This window comes from Pristis pectinata, chromosome 4 (assembly GCF_009764475.1).
Source record: "Pristis pectinata isolate sPriPec2 chromosome 4, sPriPec2.1.pri, whole genome shotgun sequence".
Lineage (NCBI taxonomy): Eukaryota > Metazoa > Chordata > Chondrichthyes > Rhinopristiformes > Pristidae > Pristis > Pristis pectinata.
In genome coordinates this window covers 62224466-62244724 of record NC_067408.1, presented here as the reverse complement: position 1 = coordinate 62244724, position 20259 = coordinate 62224466, and the positions used below count along the sequence as shown (strand labels likewise).

General features: G+C 44.9%; 1 protein-coding gene across 1 annotated transcript in view; it reads left to right on the top strand.

The window, feature by feature from the left end:
- The window catches only part of vwa8 (von Willebrand factor A domain containing 8), a 321854-nt gene that overhangs the window by 227657 nt on the left and 73938 nt on the right, over positions 1–20259 (top strand). The window contains exons 33-37 of the mRNA XM_052013855.1: positions 2723–2832; positions 8422–8576; positions 10317–10518; positions 16524–16605; positions 17699–17903. Coding sequence (XP_051869815.1) covers positions 2723–2832; positions 8422–8576; positions 10317–10518; positions 16524–16605; positions 17699–17903 — 754 coding nt within the window. The remainder of the gene's footprint in view (positions 1–2722; positions 2833–8421; positions 8577–10316; positions 10519–16523; positions 16606–17698; positions 17904–20259) is intronic.

The following is a 20259-nucleotide window of genomic DNA, read 5'->3' as shown; positions in this document are numbered from 1 at the left end:
AATGAATCATTCGCACTGAATGCCGTTTCATTGACTTGCTTATTCGGGCTTCAGAAGGGAATCGTTTGTGCTTCCATCACCCTTGATTTCCTAAAGTACTTTATAGAAAATGAACAATCTGTGTATAGTCATGGAGTCACAGAGTTGTACAGCACGGAAACTGGTCCTTCAGCCCAGCTCATCTACGCCAACCAAGTTGTCAACTTGAGCTAGTTCCATTTCCCCGCATTTGGCCCATATCCCTCTGAACCTTTCCTATCTATGTACCTGTCCAAATATCCTTTAAACATAATTATACCCCCCCCCCCCCCGTACCACTTCCTCTGGCAGCTCGTTCCACATACCCACCACCCTCTGTGTGGAAAAAATTGCCCCACAGATCCCCTTTAAGTCTTTCCCCTCTCACCTTAAACCTATGCCCTCTAGTTTTAGACTCCCCTACCCTGGCAAAAAGACTCTGATCATTCACCTTATCTATGCCCCTCAATTGATTTTATATACGTCTGTAAGGTCACCCCTCAACCGAGGTACAGTGAGAAACTTGTCTTGCATATCGTTCATACAGATCAATTCATTACAACAGTGCATTGAGGTAATACAAGGTAAAACAATAACAGAGTGCAGGATAAAGTATTACGGTTACACAGAAAGTGCAGTGCATGCAGGCACTAAGGTGCAAGGTCATAACAAGGTCGATTGTGAGGTCCAGAGTCAACCTTATTGTACTAGGGAACTTTTCAATGGTCTTATAACAGTGGGATAGAAGCTGTCCTTGAGGCTGATGGTACGTGCTTTCAGGCTTTTGTATCTTCTGCCTGATGAGAATGGGGAGAAAAGAGAATGTCCGGGGTCAGTTGGGTCTGTGACTATGCTGGCTGCTTTACTGAGGCAGCGAGAAGCGTTGACAGAGTCCATGGATGGGAGGCTGGTTTCCATGATGTGCTGGGCTGTGTCCACAACTCACTGCAGTTTCTTGTGATCATGGGCAAAGCAGTTGCCATACCAAGCTGTGATGCATCCGGATAGGATGCTTTCTATGGTGCACCGATAAAAACTGGTGAGGGTTGACAGGGACATGCCAAATTTCTTTTGGCTCCTGAGGAAGTAGAGCTGCTGGTGAGCTTTCTCAGCCGTGGCATCTAACGTGGTTGGACCAGGACGGGCTATTGGTGATGCTCATTCCTAGGAACTCGATGTAAATAGGAGCATGTGCACTAACCCCTTCGTGAAGTCAATGACCAGCTCTTTTGTTGACATTGAGGGAAAGGTTGTTGTCATGACACCATGTCACTAAGCTCTCTATCTCTTTCCTGTACTCCAACTCGTCATTATTTGAGATACGGCCCACTACGGTAGTATCATCTGCAAACTTGTAGATGGAGTTAGAGCAGAATCTGGCCATGCAGTCATGAGTATATAGGGAGTAGAGGGCTGAGGACGCAGTCTTGTGGGACACCAGTGTTGAGGATATCGTGGCGGAGATGTTGCTGCCTATCCTTACTGATTGTGTCTGTTGGTCAGGAAGTCAAGGATCCAGTTGCAAAGGGAAGTGTTGAGTCCCAGGTCTAGAAGTTTGGCGCTGAGTTTGCTTGGAATTATAGGATTGAAGCGGAGCTGTAGTCAAGAAACAATAGTCTAATGTAGGTGTCCAGATGCTCCAGAGATGAGTGTAGGGCCAGGGAAATGGCGTCTGCCATAGATCTGTTTCGGCTGTAGGCAAATTGCAGTGGGTCGAGGTTTTCTGGGAGGCTGGAGTTAATGCATGCCATGACCAGCTTCTCATAGCACGTCATGATGGTAGATGTCAGAGGCATCGGGCAGCAGTCATTAAGGCAAGTTACCTTGTTTTTCTTAGGTACCGAGATGATAGTGGACTTCTTAAAGCGGGTGGGAACCTCAGATTGAAGCAGGGAAAGCTAAAAATGTCTGCAAAGCTGATCTGCACAGGATCTAAGGACACAACCGGGGACACCATCTGGGCCAGATGCTTTCCATGGGTTCACTCTCCGGAACACTGATCTTATGTCCGCAATGGTGACGGTGGGTTCAGGTGCATTGGAGGCTGTCAGGGTGGGTGGTGACAATCCCATCCCCTTCTGTTCAAAACTGTTTTGTTAGGAGATGTGTCAGGACTGATTAAGCCCAATTAAATCCAGCTAGATCTGTTGATAGATGGCAAAACTTTTTTGTTGCGGTCTTATGTGAGTGAAATTGGAGGTATAAAAGGGAAAACTACAGGAATGGGAGAATGGGGAATTAAGAATTTTGATGTAAATTATAGTTTTTTGCTTTTGACAGTAATTCTAACTGGTAGAAACATTTCTCTGCTTTAACTTCAATAAAATGCCCTCCAGGAATCAATCTGGCTTGTAAATGTCATCAGTAACATCAGTAAACTAAGAACCTCTTAGTTGGCTACAATAATTCCATGCCAAATTCTCCAAGCGAATCAGAAAGCAAAAAATTGCCAATGTTGAAAATCTGATGTAAAAGCAAAAAAATGCTGGGAATGTTCAGCAGGTCATGCAGCATCTGTGGAGAGGAAAACAGAGTTAACTGACAAAAGGAAAGTGACCTGATAGATTAACTCTTCTTCTGTCTCCATAGATGCTGCCTGGCTTGTTGAGAATTTCCAACACATTCTGTTCTAATTGTCTAATTTATCCAACATTGTGCTTTCTCCCAATTATTAACCAACAAGTTGTTTCTCATCACCTTTTAGGAAGTTCCTCCTGACGAAGCCAATGCACATTGGATCTGACTTGTCAGGAGTTTGTGAGCTGCATGCAATAACTGAGGAGCCGGTCCACACAGGATTTGGGATCACCACAGGTATGTGATTTGCTCAGAGATGAAAATAGCTGCATTTACTTGTTATTTATGATCTCAAACAGCTGCGAACAGCCTTAGATCTTTTATGCTCGATATACACGTGGATGCTTCCAAGATGGTGTTCTTGCTAAGTTTCGTTTTCAGGATGTTTCAAAGTCAATGTCGAGTCAAAGTCAAGTTTGTTGTCATCTGCACAAGTACATGTATGCACAGGTGCAATGAAAAACTTACTTGCAACAGCATCACAGACACATAGCATTAGAAACACAACATTTACAAGAAAAACATAAATTAAACATAAATCATACACAATTTTTACAAGAAAGAACACCATTGGAACAAAAATGCATGAAGTCCATTTTAGTTCAAAGTGATCATAGTGTTGCTAAATTGTAGTGATTAGGGTTGTGCCAGTTGGTGCAAGAACCGAATGGTTGAATGGTTTCAAAGGTTGGGTGGTGGGGAAGAGGTGATGGTAGATACAGGATTTGATCCTATCTGAAGCCTGTGAACCAGTGTGGAATGGTGCAGAAGTTGGGTCATGCTTCAGGCCTTGTTGCAAGTACCTCAGTGGTTTCTTTCAAAAAAAAGTTTATTTATACAGCACAGTAACAGGCCCTTCCGGCCCAACGAGCCGTACGTCTTTGGAATGTAGGAGGAAACTGGAGCACCCGGAGGAAACCCATGCAGTCACAGGGAAAATGTATAAACTCCTTGCTGACAGCGGCAGGAATTGAACCCTGATTGCTGGTGCTGTGATAGCATTACGTTAACCGTTACACTACTGTACCACCCTCATGGTTGAAGGGAAGTAGCTGCTCTTGAACTTGGTGGCGCAGGACTTCTGTACCTCCTGCCTGATGGCATGGCCTAGATGGAGAGGATCTCTGATGACGTATGTTGCCTTCTTGAGGCAGCACCTCCTGTAGATACTACCGATGGTGGAGAGGGATATGCCCATGATGCATTGGACTGAGTCCACTTCTCTGCAGCTTCTTACATTCCTGTTCATCGGAATTGCTGTACCAGACCATGATGCAACCAGTCAGGATACTTTCAACAGTACATCTGTAGCAGTTTGTTAGAGTGTTCAGTGACAAACTTACATTCCTTCATGAGCTAAAGGAAGGGAATTTATGGTCCCATCCAACTTGTACAACCCCTTTAATCTTCTCCATACCACTGATGTGTGATCAGGATATCTTCCTTCAGTGTTTGGCACTTCATCGACCCTGCTTCAGCATGCTAATTACGGTGATTGCCGCGACACTGACCAAGAAAGCTTGCGGTGCCTGATATGGGCCAAATACAACCAAATGGGATTAGCTTAGATGGGCATCTTATGAGTTGGACCGAAGAGCCTGTTTCTCTGCTGTACAACTTTATGAATCTATGAACCATCCTTTGCTCTTCCCTCCTTCCAGGATGGTTCCCTTGGTTCAGTTGAGATCAAGTCCTTCACTTGTTTCTCCTCAGCTCCCTTAAACCTTTATGGAGGGGATAGCCACCTTCCTGAAACTCCCGTCAGCCATTACTCTAAAACAGCCAGGCCTTGAAGCAAAAGCGGTATGGGTGCACTGGTCATCAGAGGAAGCTATAATACATTGCACCTCTAACTGCTCCCTTTAAATAAATGAATCGGCTTACTTCAGGCAACAACAGTGTCACATAGTTTCTGTCTTTATGGACAAATTATAAGGTAAAAATTGTAAGACTAATGATACCTCAGATTCAAGGGTCGGCAGGGGGTTGGGGGGGGGGGGGGGGGGTGGTCAACCTGTAAGTGAAGTGCTAGATCAAGCTTAGTAGGAAAGAATGAAAGGGCAAGTCTGTGAATGGGTGGAGTCATATTCTCTCTTTCTCGCTCTCTTTCTCTCTCAGTAGCCTGTCACTGATCATATTAACAGTGCAAATCTCATCTATGGCCACACCTGTGGCTCTGAAGTCTGAATCCTGAGTCAGAAGCACATGGGTATCAAAGAAACCTGCAGGTCAGGCAGCATCTGTGGAAGGAGAAACAGAGTTAACGTTTCAGATTGAAGACCCTTTATCAGAATGTGGGCATTGGAAGATTTTAATCATGAGGTGTGAAGACACAGTCCTGTGGCCAGGAGAGGATTATGTCCATCTCACTCAGAACTTTTATGTGCTGATCACATCAGGGGCAGTCAGTGAGGCCTGTTCAAAGCCATTTGTGCGATATCTTTAGGAACATTGCCAGCCCATTGGAGACTGCTCTTCAGGTTATGTGATTTAGTTGTATGGATGACCCTTCATTCTTCTGCTTTGCCTCAGTGTCCCCTAATTTTGGGAGGTGGTGATCTTACATTCTGATAACATGTCCACTCCACCTAAGTTCCCTTTTCAACAACATTCCCTTGATGCTGGATGTGTCTAATTATCTGAAGTTGTTGTGAATTGATGGTTGAGTCCAGCAATCTGAAGGTGAGGAGATGCTCCTCAAACCATTAAATGTGAAGGATGGTGGGGTTGAAGGTGGGGACAAAGGGAACATTCAAGATGCTGGAGGAACTCAGCGGGTCAGACAGCATCCATGAGGGGAATTGGACGGTCGATGTTTCGGGTGGAGACCCTTCATGTGGAATGCTTCATCTGGAGTAGTCCAGATGGAGGGTCTCGACCTGAAACATCAACTGTCCATTTCCTTCCATAGATACTTCTGACCTGTTGAGTTCCTCCAGCACCTTGTGCATTGTTCCAGATTCCAGCATCTGCAGTCTCTTGTGTGTACAAGGGAAACATTGTCCTGGTTACGGGCAAGAGGAGCTGGAGGTGAGAATTGGACTAGCATTGCTGAGGGCCTGACATAGTGGTGACAGAAACCCACAGTTGGGCATAAAGAAGGATGCATCAGAAGCACTGCTGTGGACAGTGATACTGTCAGAGCCGATACGTCAGAGAGCAAGAAGCTAGGAAAATCGGATGGAGAGCTTACAGGAGGCAGAGTGGGAAGAAGTGTAGTCAAGTGTAGTAAAGTTGTGTGGGCATGTTGTGGTAATTCAAAACTGCAGTAGCAAGCTCTCTGGAAGCAAGAGCTGGATCTGTCTCAGACTATTGTGCTTCCTCCCTGTCAATAAGGGTATGGGCATCCCATGCTCTGAGAATTGAGTCTTTGTTTTTCACCTACTGTCATGATAATCTGCCATCTGTAAGAATTTGGCCTGATGTTTGTTCTGGGGTGTTACTTTTCCTATCCCCCTCCCTTTAAAAGGATGTGATCATGGAAGGGGCTGTTCAGGTTTCCTGGGATGTTGTAAAATGGCTCTGCTAAAGCAGATGTGGAGGAGAGGAACCACAGGTTCCAAGGATGCCTACGTGCAGGATAGTGATTGTGGTTCCCAGTGGTCATTTTCACAGATCACATGGCCACACCTCCAACTCTTTTTTTAATATATTCATTCAAGGGATATAGGCTTCACAGACTGAGCCAGAATTTAGTTCCCCATCCCTTGTTGCCCTTGAGAAGGTGGTGGTGAGCTGCCTTCTTAAACCGCTGCAGTCCTTGAGGTGCGGGTATACCCACAGTGCTGTCAGGGAGGGAGTTCCAGAATTTTGACCCAGCGATGGTGAAGGAATGGCGATATACTTTTGAGTCAGGATAGTGTGTGACTTGGAGGGCAACTTCCTGGTGGTGGTGTTCCCATGCTTTTGCTGCCCTTGTCCTTCTAGCTGGTAGAGGTTGTGGGTTTAGACGGTGCTGTCTAAGGAGCATTGGTGAGTTACTGCTGTGCATCCTGTAGATGGTACAAACTGCTGCTAGTGTGTGTTGGTGGTGGAGTGAGTGAATGGTTGTGGATGGGGCTGCTATGTCCTGCAATAGTGTCATGCTTCTTGATTGTTGTTGAATCTCCATGAGGTTTGGATTAGTTAATGGAATGGGATGGGCCAAAGCAATCCATGTGGAAAAATGTCTTTAAGTGGAAAACCCATTGCATAGGAGGAGTCCTCTTGGTGGGGAAGCTTGGCTCCAGTGGAATGAGGAATCATTACAGGTGGAGACATCCTCAGCCACAGTGCGTGACCATGATGACTTCAGTGCTTTATTGTGTTCTCTGTCCACCACATCTACAGAATGCACTGCAGCAACTAACCAAGTCTCCTTAGACAGCACCGTCCAAATGAATTGCCTTTGTGGTTGTTGCATCACCTAGGTTTCTTCTGCAGATGTCTCACATGCTAGAGAAAGGCAGCTTCCATGCTAGACCAAGGGAGGGGACACATCAGCTGCCCTCACCTGATTTAGCTCACTGGTCAAAACATTACCAAGGGTGTGGCTGCTCTAACATGCAACAGGTGCAGCCTGGGTATAGGCGGGAACCAAAATAGAGGACGCACAGCATGCTCCCATCAGATAGATCATCATATACCCTGGAGTGAGTAAATTATAAACACAGCAGTGATCAAAGTCATAGTCGCATTTATTGTCATATGCACAGGTACATGTCTGCACAGGTGCAGTGGAAAACTAACTTGCAGCAGCACCACAGGTTCATAGCATCAGATACACAACATTCACAAGAGAAACATAAATTATACAAGAAAGAACACAATTAGAACAAAAAAAAACAAAGTCAGTTGTCGTGCCAAGTGGCTATGGTGTTGCTATACTGAGGTCGTGATTAGGGTTGTGAAGGCTGGTTCAAGAACCGAATGGTTGAAGGGAAGTAGCTGTTCTTGAACCTGGTGGTGTGTGACTTCAGGCATCTGTACCTCCTGCCCGATGGTAGCTGCAAGAAGATGGCATGGCCAAGATGGTGAGGATCTTTGATGATAGATGTTGCCTTCTTGAGGCAGCGCCTCATGTAGATACTACAAATGGTGGGGAGGGATGTGCTCGTGATGTATTGGGCAGAGTCTATTGTTCTCTGCAGCTTCTTATGTTCCTGCACATTCAAATTGCCATACCAGACCATGATACAACCAATCAGGATACTTTCAACAGTGCATCTGTTGAAGTTTGTAGATAACCATTATCCTATGTATTAAACCCCATGATCTGACGTGACCATGTAATTCCCACTTTAATCTGTATCAGATCATGTCTGCACCCCCACTTTGCTATTGTTCAGACCACCCCCAATAACTTTTGTTTATATTTATTTTTATATCTGTGTTTAGAGAGATAAAAGGCTGCTCCACTCTCATTGCACACACTCTTACAATAGCACAAGACCGGTAATGGGACAAATACGGTGAAAAAAGATGTGAAAGTGGCTATGGATTGTTTGCAACTTGCTTGAAACTGTATATCCCCCAAAGCTTCCATTTTAATAATGAAGTGGCTGTTATTATCCTGTTCATGTTGTCAAGTATGGTCCAATTTGCATGCAGCAGAATCTCACCAAATGGAACTAGCCTCTTGGAATATTTTGCACCAAAATGTACAGGCAGAAACAGTCTTGAATCCATTTCTTATTCAAATTTCATTCCTAAGGAGTCTCATCCTGTTTTATGGTTTGGAGTTAAGGTTGCTGCTATTTGAGTGAAAATGGTATTTATTCTGTCTGTTTAATGAATCTGCAGCAATTGTTCTTGAAGCACTAATGATGAGTTGTCCTTTGATTTTAGCCCTGGAGCTCCTAAACCCCTGTACAGTGTCGAAGGAAGAGTTGTCCCCAGTGAACCTCAGTGCAGCTCTGGGACAGAAGATTGCATCTCCAAATCGGATTCTATCTGATGACAACAGCTATGCAACTATAGTTGTTGGATTTCCAGATCTAATGGTAAGGCACAAATCAGAAGAATAGGGTTCAGTTCACGTAAGAGGTCACTTACATAAGTTAGTATCTGAAAGTGAAGTGGATTGCTCTTCAGTTTGCTCGATTTGGAACTGGTGGTGTGAATCAGTGAGTTGCTTTTCATTTCCACTGGATTTCAGGGGAGCAACCAGGTAAAACAAGGTTACTGGTTTTATCGGTGTTCTCTACCAAAAGTCACTGCATTCTTAACTATTTCAACTCCTTCTTCATCATCTCACCCGGATGCATCAGTCTGGTATTACAACTGCTCTGCCCAGGACCACAAGAAATTGCAGAGAGTTGTGAACAGAGCCCAGTCCATCACACAAACCAGCCTCCCCTCCATTGACTTTGTCTACACTTTCCACTGCCTCAGGAAAGCCACCAACATAATCAAGGACCCTCCCACCCTGGTCATTCTTTCTTCTACCCGTTTCCATTGAGCAGAATATACAAAAGCTTGAGAATGCGTACCACCAGGCTCAAGGACAGCTTCTATCCTGCTGTTATCAGGATCTTGAATGGCCTCTTGTACAATAAAGATGAACTCTTGATCTCCCAATCTACCTTGTTGTGGCCCTTGCATTTTATTTGTCTACTTTTTCGGTAGCTGTTAACACCATATTCTGCATTCTGTTTTTCCTTTTTACCACCTCAATGTACTTATGTACAGATTGATCTGTCTAGATGACTTGCAGACAAAAGCTTTTCACTGTATTTCGGTACATGTGAGAATAATAAACCAATACCAATACCACAAATAGGCCAGATGACGTAAGGATGGCAGATTTTCTCCCCAAAGGATATTAGTGAACCAGACGGGTTTTTACAGCAATCCAATAACCATAACCGGCACTAGCATTTTTTAACCCTTGCTTTAGTTAAATAATAAACTGAGTTTAAATGCCCCAGCTGCCTGGTGGGGTTAGAACTCCTGTTTCCAGATTGTTGGTCCAGACCCCTGCCTTACTAGTACCGTAACCTACTTATTTTTCCACTGAACACTTAACATAGAACATACTTACACTCAGCCTCTAACCAAAGCTTAGTACGTGGAACAGAACCCTGAGCGCATGTGTGAAAGGAGTAAGGCAGTTTAATGGGTAAAAGGGTTGGAGAACTAAGTAGCAATAATGCCATTTGCTGGCAGGTTCTGTGAACCAAGTACACTGACTGCCCTGTCCCTCTCATCTGTGAGGCCATTGTTCTTCTTCCCTAATTGTGTTATGAATCTTAGCATCAATTCCTTATTTCTAATCAACTTATGTAAACTGCAACATTGGGCATTGTCTCTAAATGCACCTCATGCCACCTTGGAGGAGTGAAACATCCCCCCAACCTGTGGGAATCCCTGGCCCACGAGTGTCCAGAATGGAGAAGGAGCATTCAAGATGACGCTGAGAACCTTGAATCCATTCTGCAGCACACAGAAGCCCAGCAGAGGCGGAGTAACCTCACCATCTCCCAAAGTACCCACTCATGAAAGAGTAATTGTGTCCCACCTCGTAACCCATCAACCTCATAACCCATGAACCAACGTAGAAGCAAGGTATCCTTGATCCTAAGAAGGATCACAAGAGGAAGCAGGTTGATAACAGGTTCTAGGAAGAGTGACAGAGATAACGAGAGTATCTTGTTATGTTGCTTCCTTTTATTGATTATTAACTTCTTTATTGATTAAATCCTGGTTTATGCCTAACTTAAACCTAAAATGTGTCTCTGCAGTCTCCCAATGAAGTGTACACGTGGAAAAGAAGAGCTCAATTGGACAGAACTCTTGCTGGTTCCCCGACGGACAAGCTCTTCTACGGGAGTAACCTGACTAGGAATGTGAAACAGACCAACTGCATAACCCTGACCGAGACCAACCAGGTGATTCGAGCTGTTGCAGCCACAGAAGTGCCTCTAAGTGAAATCTACCCTCAAGGTTAGTGTAGCGCTGAGATTCCCTTTACAGTCCATTCGAAAGTTAGTGAATTGACCTGTATGAACGGTATGCAAGACAAGTTTTTCACTGTACCTCGGTACAAGTGACAATAATAAACCAATACCAATACCAAATAAAATCACATCCTGTCAGGTTCATGGTCTAGTAAACTAGGTCTTGACATAGTTGGTGGTTTCAAGGTTAACCATGAGATCCACCTCTCATTCCCACTGAAGTGCTGACCACCAACCTTTCTTTCCCAACTTGCTATTGACTGATTGTGAATGGTTCCCCCAGTTCTTCCTTTCCAAGCTTCTGTTGGTACATAGTCCTCTGCCTTTGCTGATGGTTGCTCTATCTCTGTCTGAAATTTTTGTTTATATCGTCAAGTCCAAGGATTTTTCTCCTGCTGCTTGCCGTTCCATTCTCTTTAATCTCACCTCACTGTAATGTGATGCAAGTCAGCAACGGCATTCCCTGTGACGGTGACCATTGTGCATTATTCTTCTTTCACCTTTTTGTGGCCTTCAACACACTGACCTCACCATTCTCTTCCAATGCCTCACTCCCATGGGTGGAATGGCTGCTGTGGTTCACTCTTACCCATACAATGATAGCACAGAGCTCCTTCAGCCGCGGCTCTTCCTCCCGCCCACCCCCAATGGTTTTCCCAAGGATACCAGCACTATTGTCTGGGATATGGAAACGCTTTCCCAAGTGTACTGAAGACAACCAGCTCTACATTTCTATTATCTTTCATGAATTCTCCAATAAAGGGTGGTGGTGGAGGCAGGTACATTAGTCAAATTCAAGAGATTGTTAGATAAGCATATGGAGGAATTTAAAATAGGGGGATATGTGGGAGGAAGGGGTTAGATAGTCTTAGGCGAGGTTTAAAGGTCGGCACAACATTGTGGGCCGAAGGGCCTGTATTGTGCTTTACTGTTCTATGGTTTAAATGAAAACCAGAAAAAAACTGCAGATGTTGGAAACCTGAAATAAAAACAGAAAATGCTGGAAACACTCAGCAGGTCAGTCAAGTCAAGTCAAGTTATACTTTATTGTCATTCACCCATATGCTATAAAAACACATGGAAGAACGAAATGTCGTTTCTCCCAGACTCACACAACAGAGGACATACATAGAACAGAGGACATAATATAAACGCAGACAAAAAAAATTTTGCAGGTACAAATAGTGCAAAAAACGGTATCTACAGAATACAAAATTAGTGCAGGGTTAGTGCAAAACCGAGTCAGACGAAGAAAATACAGAACTCAGTGTGTTGCACTAAATGTACAAACATGTTCAGCAGCAACCAAAGTTCTTATACGCCATTGTGTAAACCAGGGCTTTTGACGTGGCACTTGTCTGAAACTGCCTCCAGGGTATTCAGGAGCCTGATAGCCTGGGGGAGAAAACTGTTGAACAGTCTAGTAATTCTGGCCTGGATGCTCTGGTACTGCTTGCCAGATGACAGTGGGACAAATAGGTCGTGGAAGGAATGAGAAGGGTCATCTATGATTCTGTAGACCTTGCGTGTGCCTCATGTGTTGTAGATATCCAGGATGGAGGGAAGAGGTACTCCAATGATCTTTCCAGCTGTACTTGCAACTCTCTGCAAAGTCTTACGGTCAGAGATGTTACAGTTACCATACCAGGCAGAGATGCAGCTGGTCAGGACCCTCTCAGTGGTACCCCTGTAGAATGTGATGAGGGTGGGGAAGGGCAGCTTTGCTCTCTACAGCCGCCATAAAAAGTGGAGATGCTGCTGTGCCTTCTTGGCAAGGGTGGAGGTGTTGGTTGACCTGAACAGGTTATCTGCTATATGTATTCCCAAGAATTTATAACAGCTGACTCTCTGTACAATGATACCATTGATGCACAGGGGTGTCAGCCTGGGCCTTTCTAAAATCAACAATCATCTCCCTTGTTTTGTCCACATTCAAGGAGAGATTGTTGACTGAGCACCAATCCGCCAGCCTCACCATCTCCTCTCTGTAAGCTGTTTCATCGTTCCTGCTGATGAGGCCCACCACTGTTGTATCATCAGCAAACTTGATGATATGGTTGGAGCTTGATTTGGCAGAACAGTCATGGGTCAGCAGCATGAACAGCAGTGGACTGAGCACGCAGCCCTGGGGGGCTCCAGTGCTCAGCCTGGTGATATTTGAGATGGTATTTCCAATGCAAACTGACTGTGGCCTTTCAGAGAGGAAGTCCAGAATCCATTCGCAGGTGGATGTGCTAAGGCCCAGTAGGTGTAGCTTCCTTATGAGGTTCTGTGGGATGATAGTGTTAAAGGCAGAGCTGAAGTCTATGAAGAGCATCCTAACGTCAGGCAGCATCTGTGGAGAGAAAACGGTTAACACTTCAGATCCAGGACCCTTCATCAGAATTGGGAAAAACAAATTAGTTTTTAGAAGATGAGGGAGGAATGGGTAGAACAAAGGGAATATCTCTGATGGGTGAGACCATATGACTTAATGTGTCAGTTAGAAACACATTGGACAAACTGCAGGTGCTGTATGTTATTTTGTGGCTTTCTAACTGCCACATTAAATCATTGTTCTCACCCTATCAGAGATAATTTGTTTGTTCTACACATCTCTCCCCCACCTCCTCTCCTACTTAAAACTAACTTGTTTTCTCTCTCTGTCCCAGTTCTGCTGAAGGGTCCCAGACCCAAAACGTTAACTGTTTCTCTCCCCACAAATGCTGCTTGACCTGCTGAGTGTTTCCAGCATTTTCTGTTTTTATTTAATGAATTGTCCACTGGGTCTGTTACAATGAGCTACACTTTCCTCCTGATAAATAATTACAAAGAGCAAAGCCAGTGCCTTTGATCCTTGATATGATGTTTGAACCTTGACTGTCCTCCTCCTTTGGCTGCCAGTGTCACCATTCCTTAAACATAAAGCTGCTTTTATTTTTGTGTTTAAGCTCCTTCATGACTTTACTCTCCCTGTCGGGGTAGTCTCCAACCCTTCAGCTTTCATTGTGCATTATTCTTCTTTCACCTCATAAGATGCTACTTAGTTTCAGCCAACTACATTCTCCACAATCCGTGCTGTCAATTGAACCCTGACCTAGGTTCCTGACTTCGGGAATCCTGACTCTCTGTTTGATAGTGTCTTGCTGTCGGGAGCAGTGGCTCTCACTTCACCTTTTTGGCTCACGTTCAAAACAAGGCTGTGATGAGGTCTGGAGATAGGTGTTCCTGGCAAAACCCAAACCGGGCATCAGTGACTATGTTATTGATGAGTAAGTGCCACTTAATAGCACTAACCACTACAGTTTCCATCACTTTGTGGTGATTGAGAGTGGACAGTAATTATCCAGATTGGATCTGCCCTGCATATTATCAAAGGGACATACCTGGGCAATTATTCACATTGAGTAGATGCCAGTGTTGTAACTGTACTTGATCCACTTAGCTAGAGGCATGGCTAGACTGGAACTGGGTCTTCAGTATATTGGAATATTCTGGCTGGAATATTCAGAATCAGATTTATAATCACTGACTTATATGACGTGAAATTTGTTGTTTTGCAGCGGCAGAGCAGTGCAAAGACATAAAATTACTATAAATTGCAAAAATAAATAAATACTGCAAAAAAAAAGATTAACGAGGTAGGGTTCATGGACCGTTAAGAAACCTGATGGCGAAGGGGAAGAAGCTATTTCTGAATCATTGAGTGTGGGTCTTCAGGCTCCTGTACCTCCTCCCCAATGGTAGTAACGAGAAGCAGGCATGTCCTGGATGGTGAGGGTCCTTAGTGATGGATGCCACCTCTTGAGGCATTGCCTCTTGAAGATGTCCTTGATGGTGGGGAGGGTTGTCTGGTCCTGTACATTTTTTGTCGTATCCAGTGCTCTCAGCTGTTTCTTGATATTGGGTAGAATGAATCAATTTGGCTGAAGACTGGATTCTGAGATGGTGGGGACTTCAGGAGGAAGCCAAGATGAACCCATCCACTTAGCGCTTCTATTTGCAAATGTCTGAGGCATTTCTTTTGCCCTCACATTACTGGTCCCTACCATCACTGAGGATGGAGCCTCTGTGTACAGAGAAAGCATCCCTGGTGTGGTTTAACATATAATGGCACAGTACTCAGTGTAATATGGCTATCGTCAGTGACACTCAGTCTCACTACATTACTCCCAGTGTGTGATTATCTCTCCCTTCAACCATCTTCCATCACCCAAAAGGTCCTCTTGGTTTTGCTCCTTTCCCCATTTTTGAGTTAATACATCAAAAAACGAGGTCAGGGCTCCAAAACTATTGAACAGATAACAGATCGTGCCCAAACTAATTTTTTTTTAAGAAAGGTCTGGTTTTCCTAATATTCCAAAAACTAGTGTAGCATGGTTTTAAATGGTAGAAGTAAATTAACCCATACACAGTGGTCTTTGTGTCCATTCATTCAGTGGCAAGAGATTGGCCATTAATAATCTCAAGGGAAGTGTGCCTCATTAGCATGGTGCCATTGGATATGGCTGTGGACTCATTGAGAAAGGAGGTTTTGTGTTGTGGCAGAGGCAATCTAGGTTACCACAGAAGCAGTCTATTCTTAAAATAACAAGTTACTGCAAAAATGCTGTTTATAAAGATCACCATTGTGTGTCAGTGTTTTTACAGCCGGGGAGATATTTTTAAAATGTGGTTACCACTGCATTGGTGGGGGATGGCAAGCTCTGAAAAAGATCAGTGAGGTCATGGTGAGATTTGCTGTTTCGGTGACACTGTTGAGAAGAGGGATGAGTCAAGGCAGCAAGAAGAATTTCTTGCTCTTCCTCCCAGCAATGCAATAGGATCTGGGGGGTATCCATCCGAACAGAGGGGATTGAGTTTAATGTCCCTTCTGAAGGAAGGAACTTCTGGCTGTGCAGCATTCCCTCGCTACTGCACTGGAAGGTCAGCATCGATTCTGCCTCAACCATTGGCCTTGAACTTGTGAGCTTCTCACTCAGAGACCATCTTGATTAACACATCAATATTGACAACCCAGATACTACACTTAGATATCAAACTATCAGTTTTGCTCATGCTTAAAGAAAACATTTAAGACGTCAGTCTGAACCCTCTGGTCCTGGAAATCTGCTGAAGGTAACTGGGCTCTAATTGTCCTGGAAAGACTCAGCAATTAAACTTAGTGCTTGCAAGTCACCTATGTTCCCATCAACAGCAAATCATACACAGTGCATTAAATAGCACGATACATGGAATGCAAAATAATTAAGTATTGTTACTGCTCATTCACTTTAAGTAAATATTGTGTGGAGCAATTATGACCCTCCATTGTCAATGCACTGCTCAACTCATCTCTGTTGAACTGTTGGTAGCATGGTAAAGAAGGTGTATGATGTGCTTGCCTTGAGCAATTGGGTGCAAGAGTTAGAAGGTTATGTTGCAACTTTATAAAACTCTGGTTAGGCCGCTTCTAGAGTATTGCATTCACTTTTGGTCACTCCATTATAGGAAGGATATGGAGGCTTTGGAGAGGGTGCAGAAGAGGTTTAAGAGGATGCTGTGGATTAGAGGGCATGTGCTATGAGGAGTAGTTGGGCAAAGTAGGGTTGCTTTCTCTGGAGTGGCAGAGGCTGAGGGGAGACCTGATAGAAGTTTATAAAATTATGAGAGGCATAGACAGAGTAGACAGCTGGTAACTTTTTCCAGAAGCAAAATGTCAAATACTAGAGGGCATGTGCTTTAAGGTGAGAGGGAATAAGTTCAAAGGAGATGTGTGGGGCAGGTTTTTTACACAGAGAGTGATGGGTGGGTGCCTGGAATGCGCTGCCAGGAGTGCTGGTGGAGTCAGATACGACAGAGGTGTTGGATAAGCACATGAATATGTAGAGATGGAGGGGTATGGACCATGTGCAGGCAGAAGGGATTAGTTTAATCAGGTGTCATTAGCTTAATTAGTTCAACACCGTGGACCGAAGTGCCTGTTCCTGTGCTGCATTGTTCTGTGTATTGATTTGTTTTCTTTTCTGGTAGATGTGAAACCTCCAGACTCCGCAGGATTCTTGGAAGTAACAGATCTGAACTCCAAGAAGGTTAAATATATCCCCATTCCCAGGTAAGCAAACTGTGAACTGGGATAGTTTTAGAAATGTGGGCTATTCTGCCAAGGGGTTTATCCTCCATTCCTGGCGGATTTCTGTCTTAACTCCATCATGTAAGTCCAACAAAAATCTACCATGTGTTTTGAAATTTTAATTTGACCCCCCAGCCTCATACCCAAATTTCCACTTCCCTTCATATGAGGAAGAAATTCCTGATATCACTGCTGCTTTTCCAACCTCCCACTTTATGGACAGTTACTCTGCTCATGGTTATTTCAGGCAGAAACATAAAAATAACAGATGGGAAGTTTTTGAGGAACCTGCCTGTGATGTTGCCAGTTTAAGGACGATGAAGATGGAACATAGTCACCAATAAACCTAATAGAGAAGCTCAGGAGTAACTTCTTTATCCAGAGAGGCATATGAAGGAGCAACATACATTTTAGGGAGTTAGATAGGGAGATAGGAACAGAGGGTATGGGAATTTGATTGGATAAAGAGTGCTGGTAGAAGGATTGTTTGGAACATAAACGTTTACCTTGATAAGTTAGAGCATACAACAGTAGAGCACAGGAACAAGCTCTTCAGCCCAAGATGTCTGTGCTGCACATATGCCAAATTAAACTAAATCCCTTCTGCCTGCACATGATCCATATCCCTTCATTCACATATTCATATGTCTGTCTAAAAGCCTCTTAAACGCCACTATCGTACCTGCTTCCACCACTTCCCCGGCAGACTGTTCCAGGCACCCACCACTCTCTGTTTAAAAATCTTGCCCCATACATCTCGGTTGAACTTTCCCCCTTTCATCTTAAAGGCATGTCCTCTGGTACTTGACACTTCTACCCTAGGAAAAAGATTCTGACTGTCTACCCTGTCTTGGGTTTAACGGATGATTTCTGTGTTGTGTGTTCAATGTAATTATGTGTAGCTGTTCCCAATGTATGTTCTAGGCAACGGAGCCTCGTGCCTGTGATGCCCATTTGGAAAGTTGTCTTCTACATCAGTCAGGCTTGAGCTGGTGTAGAACTGGTATATGAGAGTCCTGTGGTTTTGAACCAGCATAGCTGTACTGACACACCCATGCACTTCTCTTTCCTGCAGGGCTCTCTCCGTTTCCCCGTACACTCAGTGGCTGTCGAAGATCTCAGACGCAGAAGTCCTGATAGCACCCATGGGAGCTGGAGGAGTGGTGTCAGTGGATTTGGGAGGGCACGTCCGGCTTTGGGAGACTGGATTCGACCATCTACAGCGCTCCCTGCTGGAATGGAGGAACATGATTGGACAGCAGGATGGGCAACCGATGCAGGTACAGAACACACAATAAGGAACAATGCCTTGCCTATGTTGGAAGAAGTAAAAACTTGCTTTTATATAGCACCTTTTGCAACCTCAGGACACCCAAAACACCTAAAACAAAGCAAGAAGTTCTGTTTAATTATGTTATGATATAGGAAGTATGGGAGCTAATTTGTGCATAGCAAGCTCCCACGCATACCTATGTGATGATGACTGGATACTCTGCGCTTGGTGATAGAACCAGGGAAACCTAGAGCACAGAATAATTCCATTTACTCTGTTGTCCAGTGCTGGATCTTTGAAAGATCGATCATGCTACATTACACATCCCTGCTCTGTATCTGTGACCTTGTAAGTGTTTTCATCCTCAGTAACTGACCATCTCTGATGGAATCAGATTCCTCCATCTTTTTCAACCCCAACAACTCACTGTCTAGAAAAAAATTCACTTTCTCTAACTCTTTGCCAATGATTTCCAGTCTATGGCCTCTGGTTTATGAACCACAGCAAATAGTTAGCAACAAACAATCTGCTGAAGTTGGGAGACAGTGGCAGGTGAATGATAGATGGAGGCAGACAAAGAGAGAAAAAAAAGGAGAGACAGATGGAGCGAGGTAGGGGAGGGGACGGGAGGATGAAGGTTGGAGACAGCTGCTGGAGGGAGATAAGCAGGAACACAAAGGGTTCCCAGTGCTGGAATCGAAGTAAGGAGGTGATAATGGGAACTTCTGGGGGAGAGGTGGATAGCGGATGGAACCAGAACAAGGGAGGGGAGAGTGAGTGTGTGTGTGTGTGTGTGTGTGTGTGTGTGAGTGAGTGTGTGTGTGTGTGTGTGTGTGTGAGTGTGTGTGTGTGTGTGTGTGAGTGAGTGTGTGTGTGTGTGTGTGTGAGTGTGTGTGTGTGAGTGTGTGTGTGTGTGTGTGTGTGTGTGTGTGTGTGTGTGTGTGTGTGTGTGTGTGTGTGTGTGTGTGTGTATAAAATACATGGAACCAGGAGAGAGGGGGAGTCAAAGATGGGTGATAGGGAGCTGGTGTGGGGGGTGGGAAAGGGGGATAAAATGGAAGGACCAGAGGAGGGTTGGAAGGAGAGAGGAAGAAGGGGTGGGGTGAATTCCTGTCTCACCACTCCTCCTCTACTCTTTATACTGGCCATCTTCCCTCATCACCCTCAGTCCTGATGCAAGGTTTTGATCCGAAATGTCGACCGTTCTCTTCCCCCCACAGATGCTTCTCGACTCACTGAGTTCCTCCAGCAGATTATTTGTTGCTTCAGATTCCAGCATCTGCAGTTTCTTGTGTCTCCAGAGGGAGTAGTTGTTTGTTTCGCTGTCTACTTTTAATAAAGCTTTTTCCTCATCTTAAAAACCTCTGTAACATCATTGCTTAAGCTGCTCTGTTCCAAAGAGAACAGTCTGAACATTTCTAACTTCTCATAACTAAAGCCCTTCATGCCTGGGAACATCCTTGCGAACTTCCTCTGTATCCTTTCCAAGGCCTGTATTCCTGCACAGTGCCCGGTACAGTCTTCAGCACTCCAGCTGAGGCCCAACCACTAGTTGGTGAAATTCCAGTGTGAACTCTTTACTATTACATTCTCTGTCTCCCACTATAAACCCAATCAACCCTCGTGATTCTTTTTATAAGCCTCTGCATCATCTTCCTGTGCCAGCCTGGTGCAGAAGGCACACTTCTCAGACTCTTGCCAGTTGCAATCATTCTTTCTGTCTTTATGTTGTAGCGGCTAGCTACACACTATGAAATGAAGACACAGAGTCGCTGGTTTTCAAAATCGTGGTCAAATGCAGACCTGGGGCGCAGTTTCGCCTTTAATAGCTGAAACTTCCCATGCTACAGTTCCTGCGCTGATGTCATGTGCGGGTCACTGACCTTCCCGCGCGCGGGCTTTCCCAGCCCAACGCTGGGGGAAGAAGGAGGGCCCTGCGCCATCTTGGATCGGGGCCTCCGACGGCGTCGCGATGTCGGGAGCCGTTTCGAATGCTGGTGCGGTGAGTCACTACATAACCCCCCCCAGAACCGGCAATACCATCGCGAAAACCAGAATGAAATAAACTATGACTTGGGTAGCCTGCCCCAGCGCCGCGCTCGCTGTACCACCATGGGTTGGTCCGAGTCTAAATGAGCCGGCTTCAGCCGGTCAACCGTAGACACCTCCTCGTGCCCCCCAATGTCCAGCACGAACATAGATCCATTGTTCCTGACGACCCGGAATGGCCCTTCGTACGGCCGTTGCAGCGGTGATCGGTGCGCGCCCCTCCTGACAAAGACAAACTTACAGTCTCGGAGGGAAGTCGGCATATGGGCCAGGACCTTTCCATGTCGCGAGGTGGGAATTGGGGCCAGGCTTCC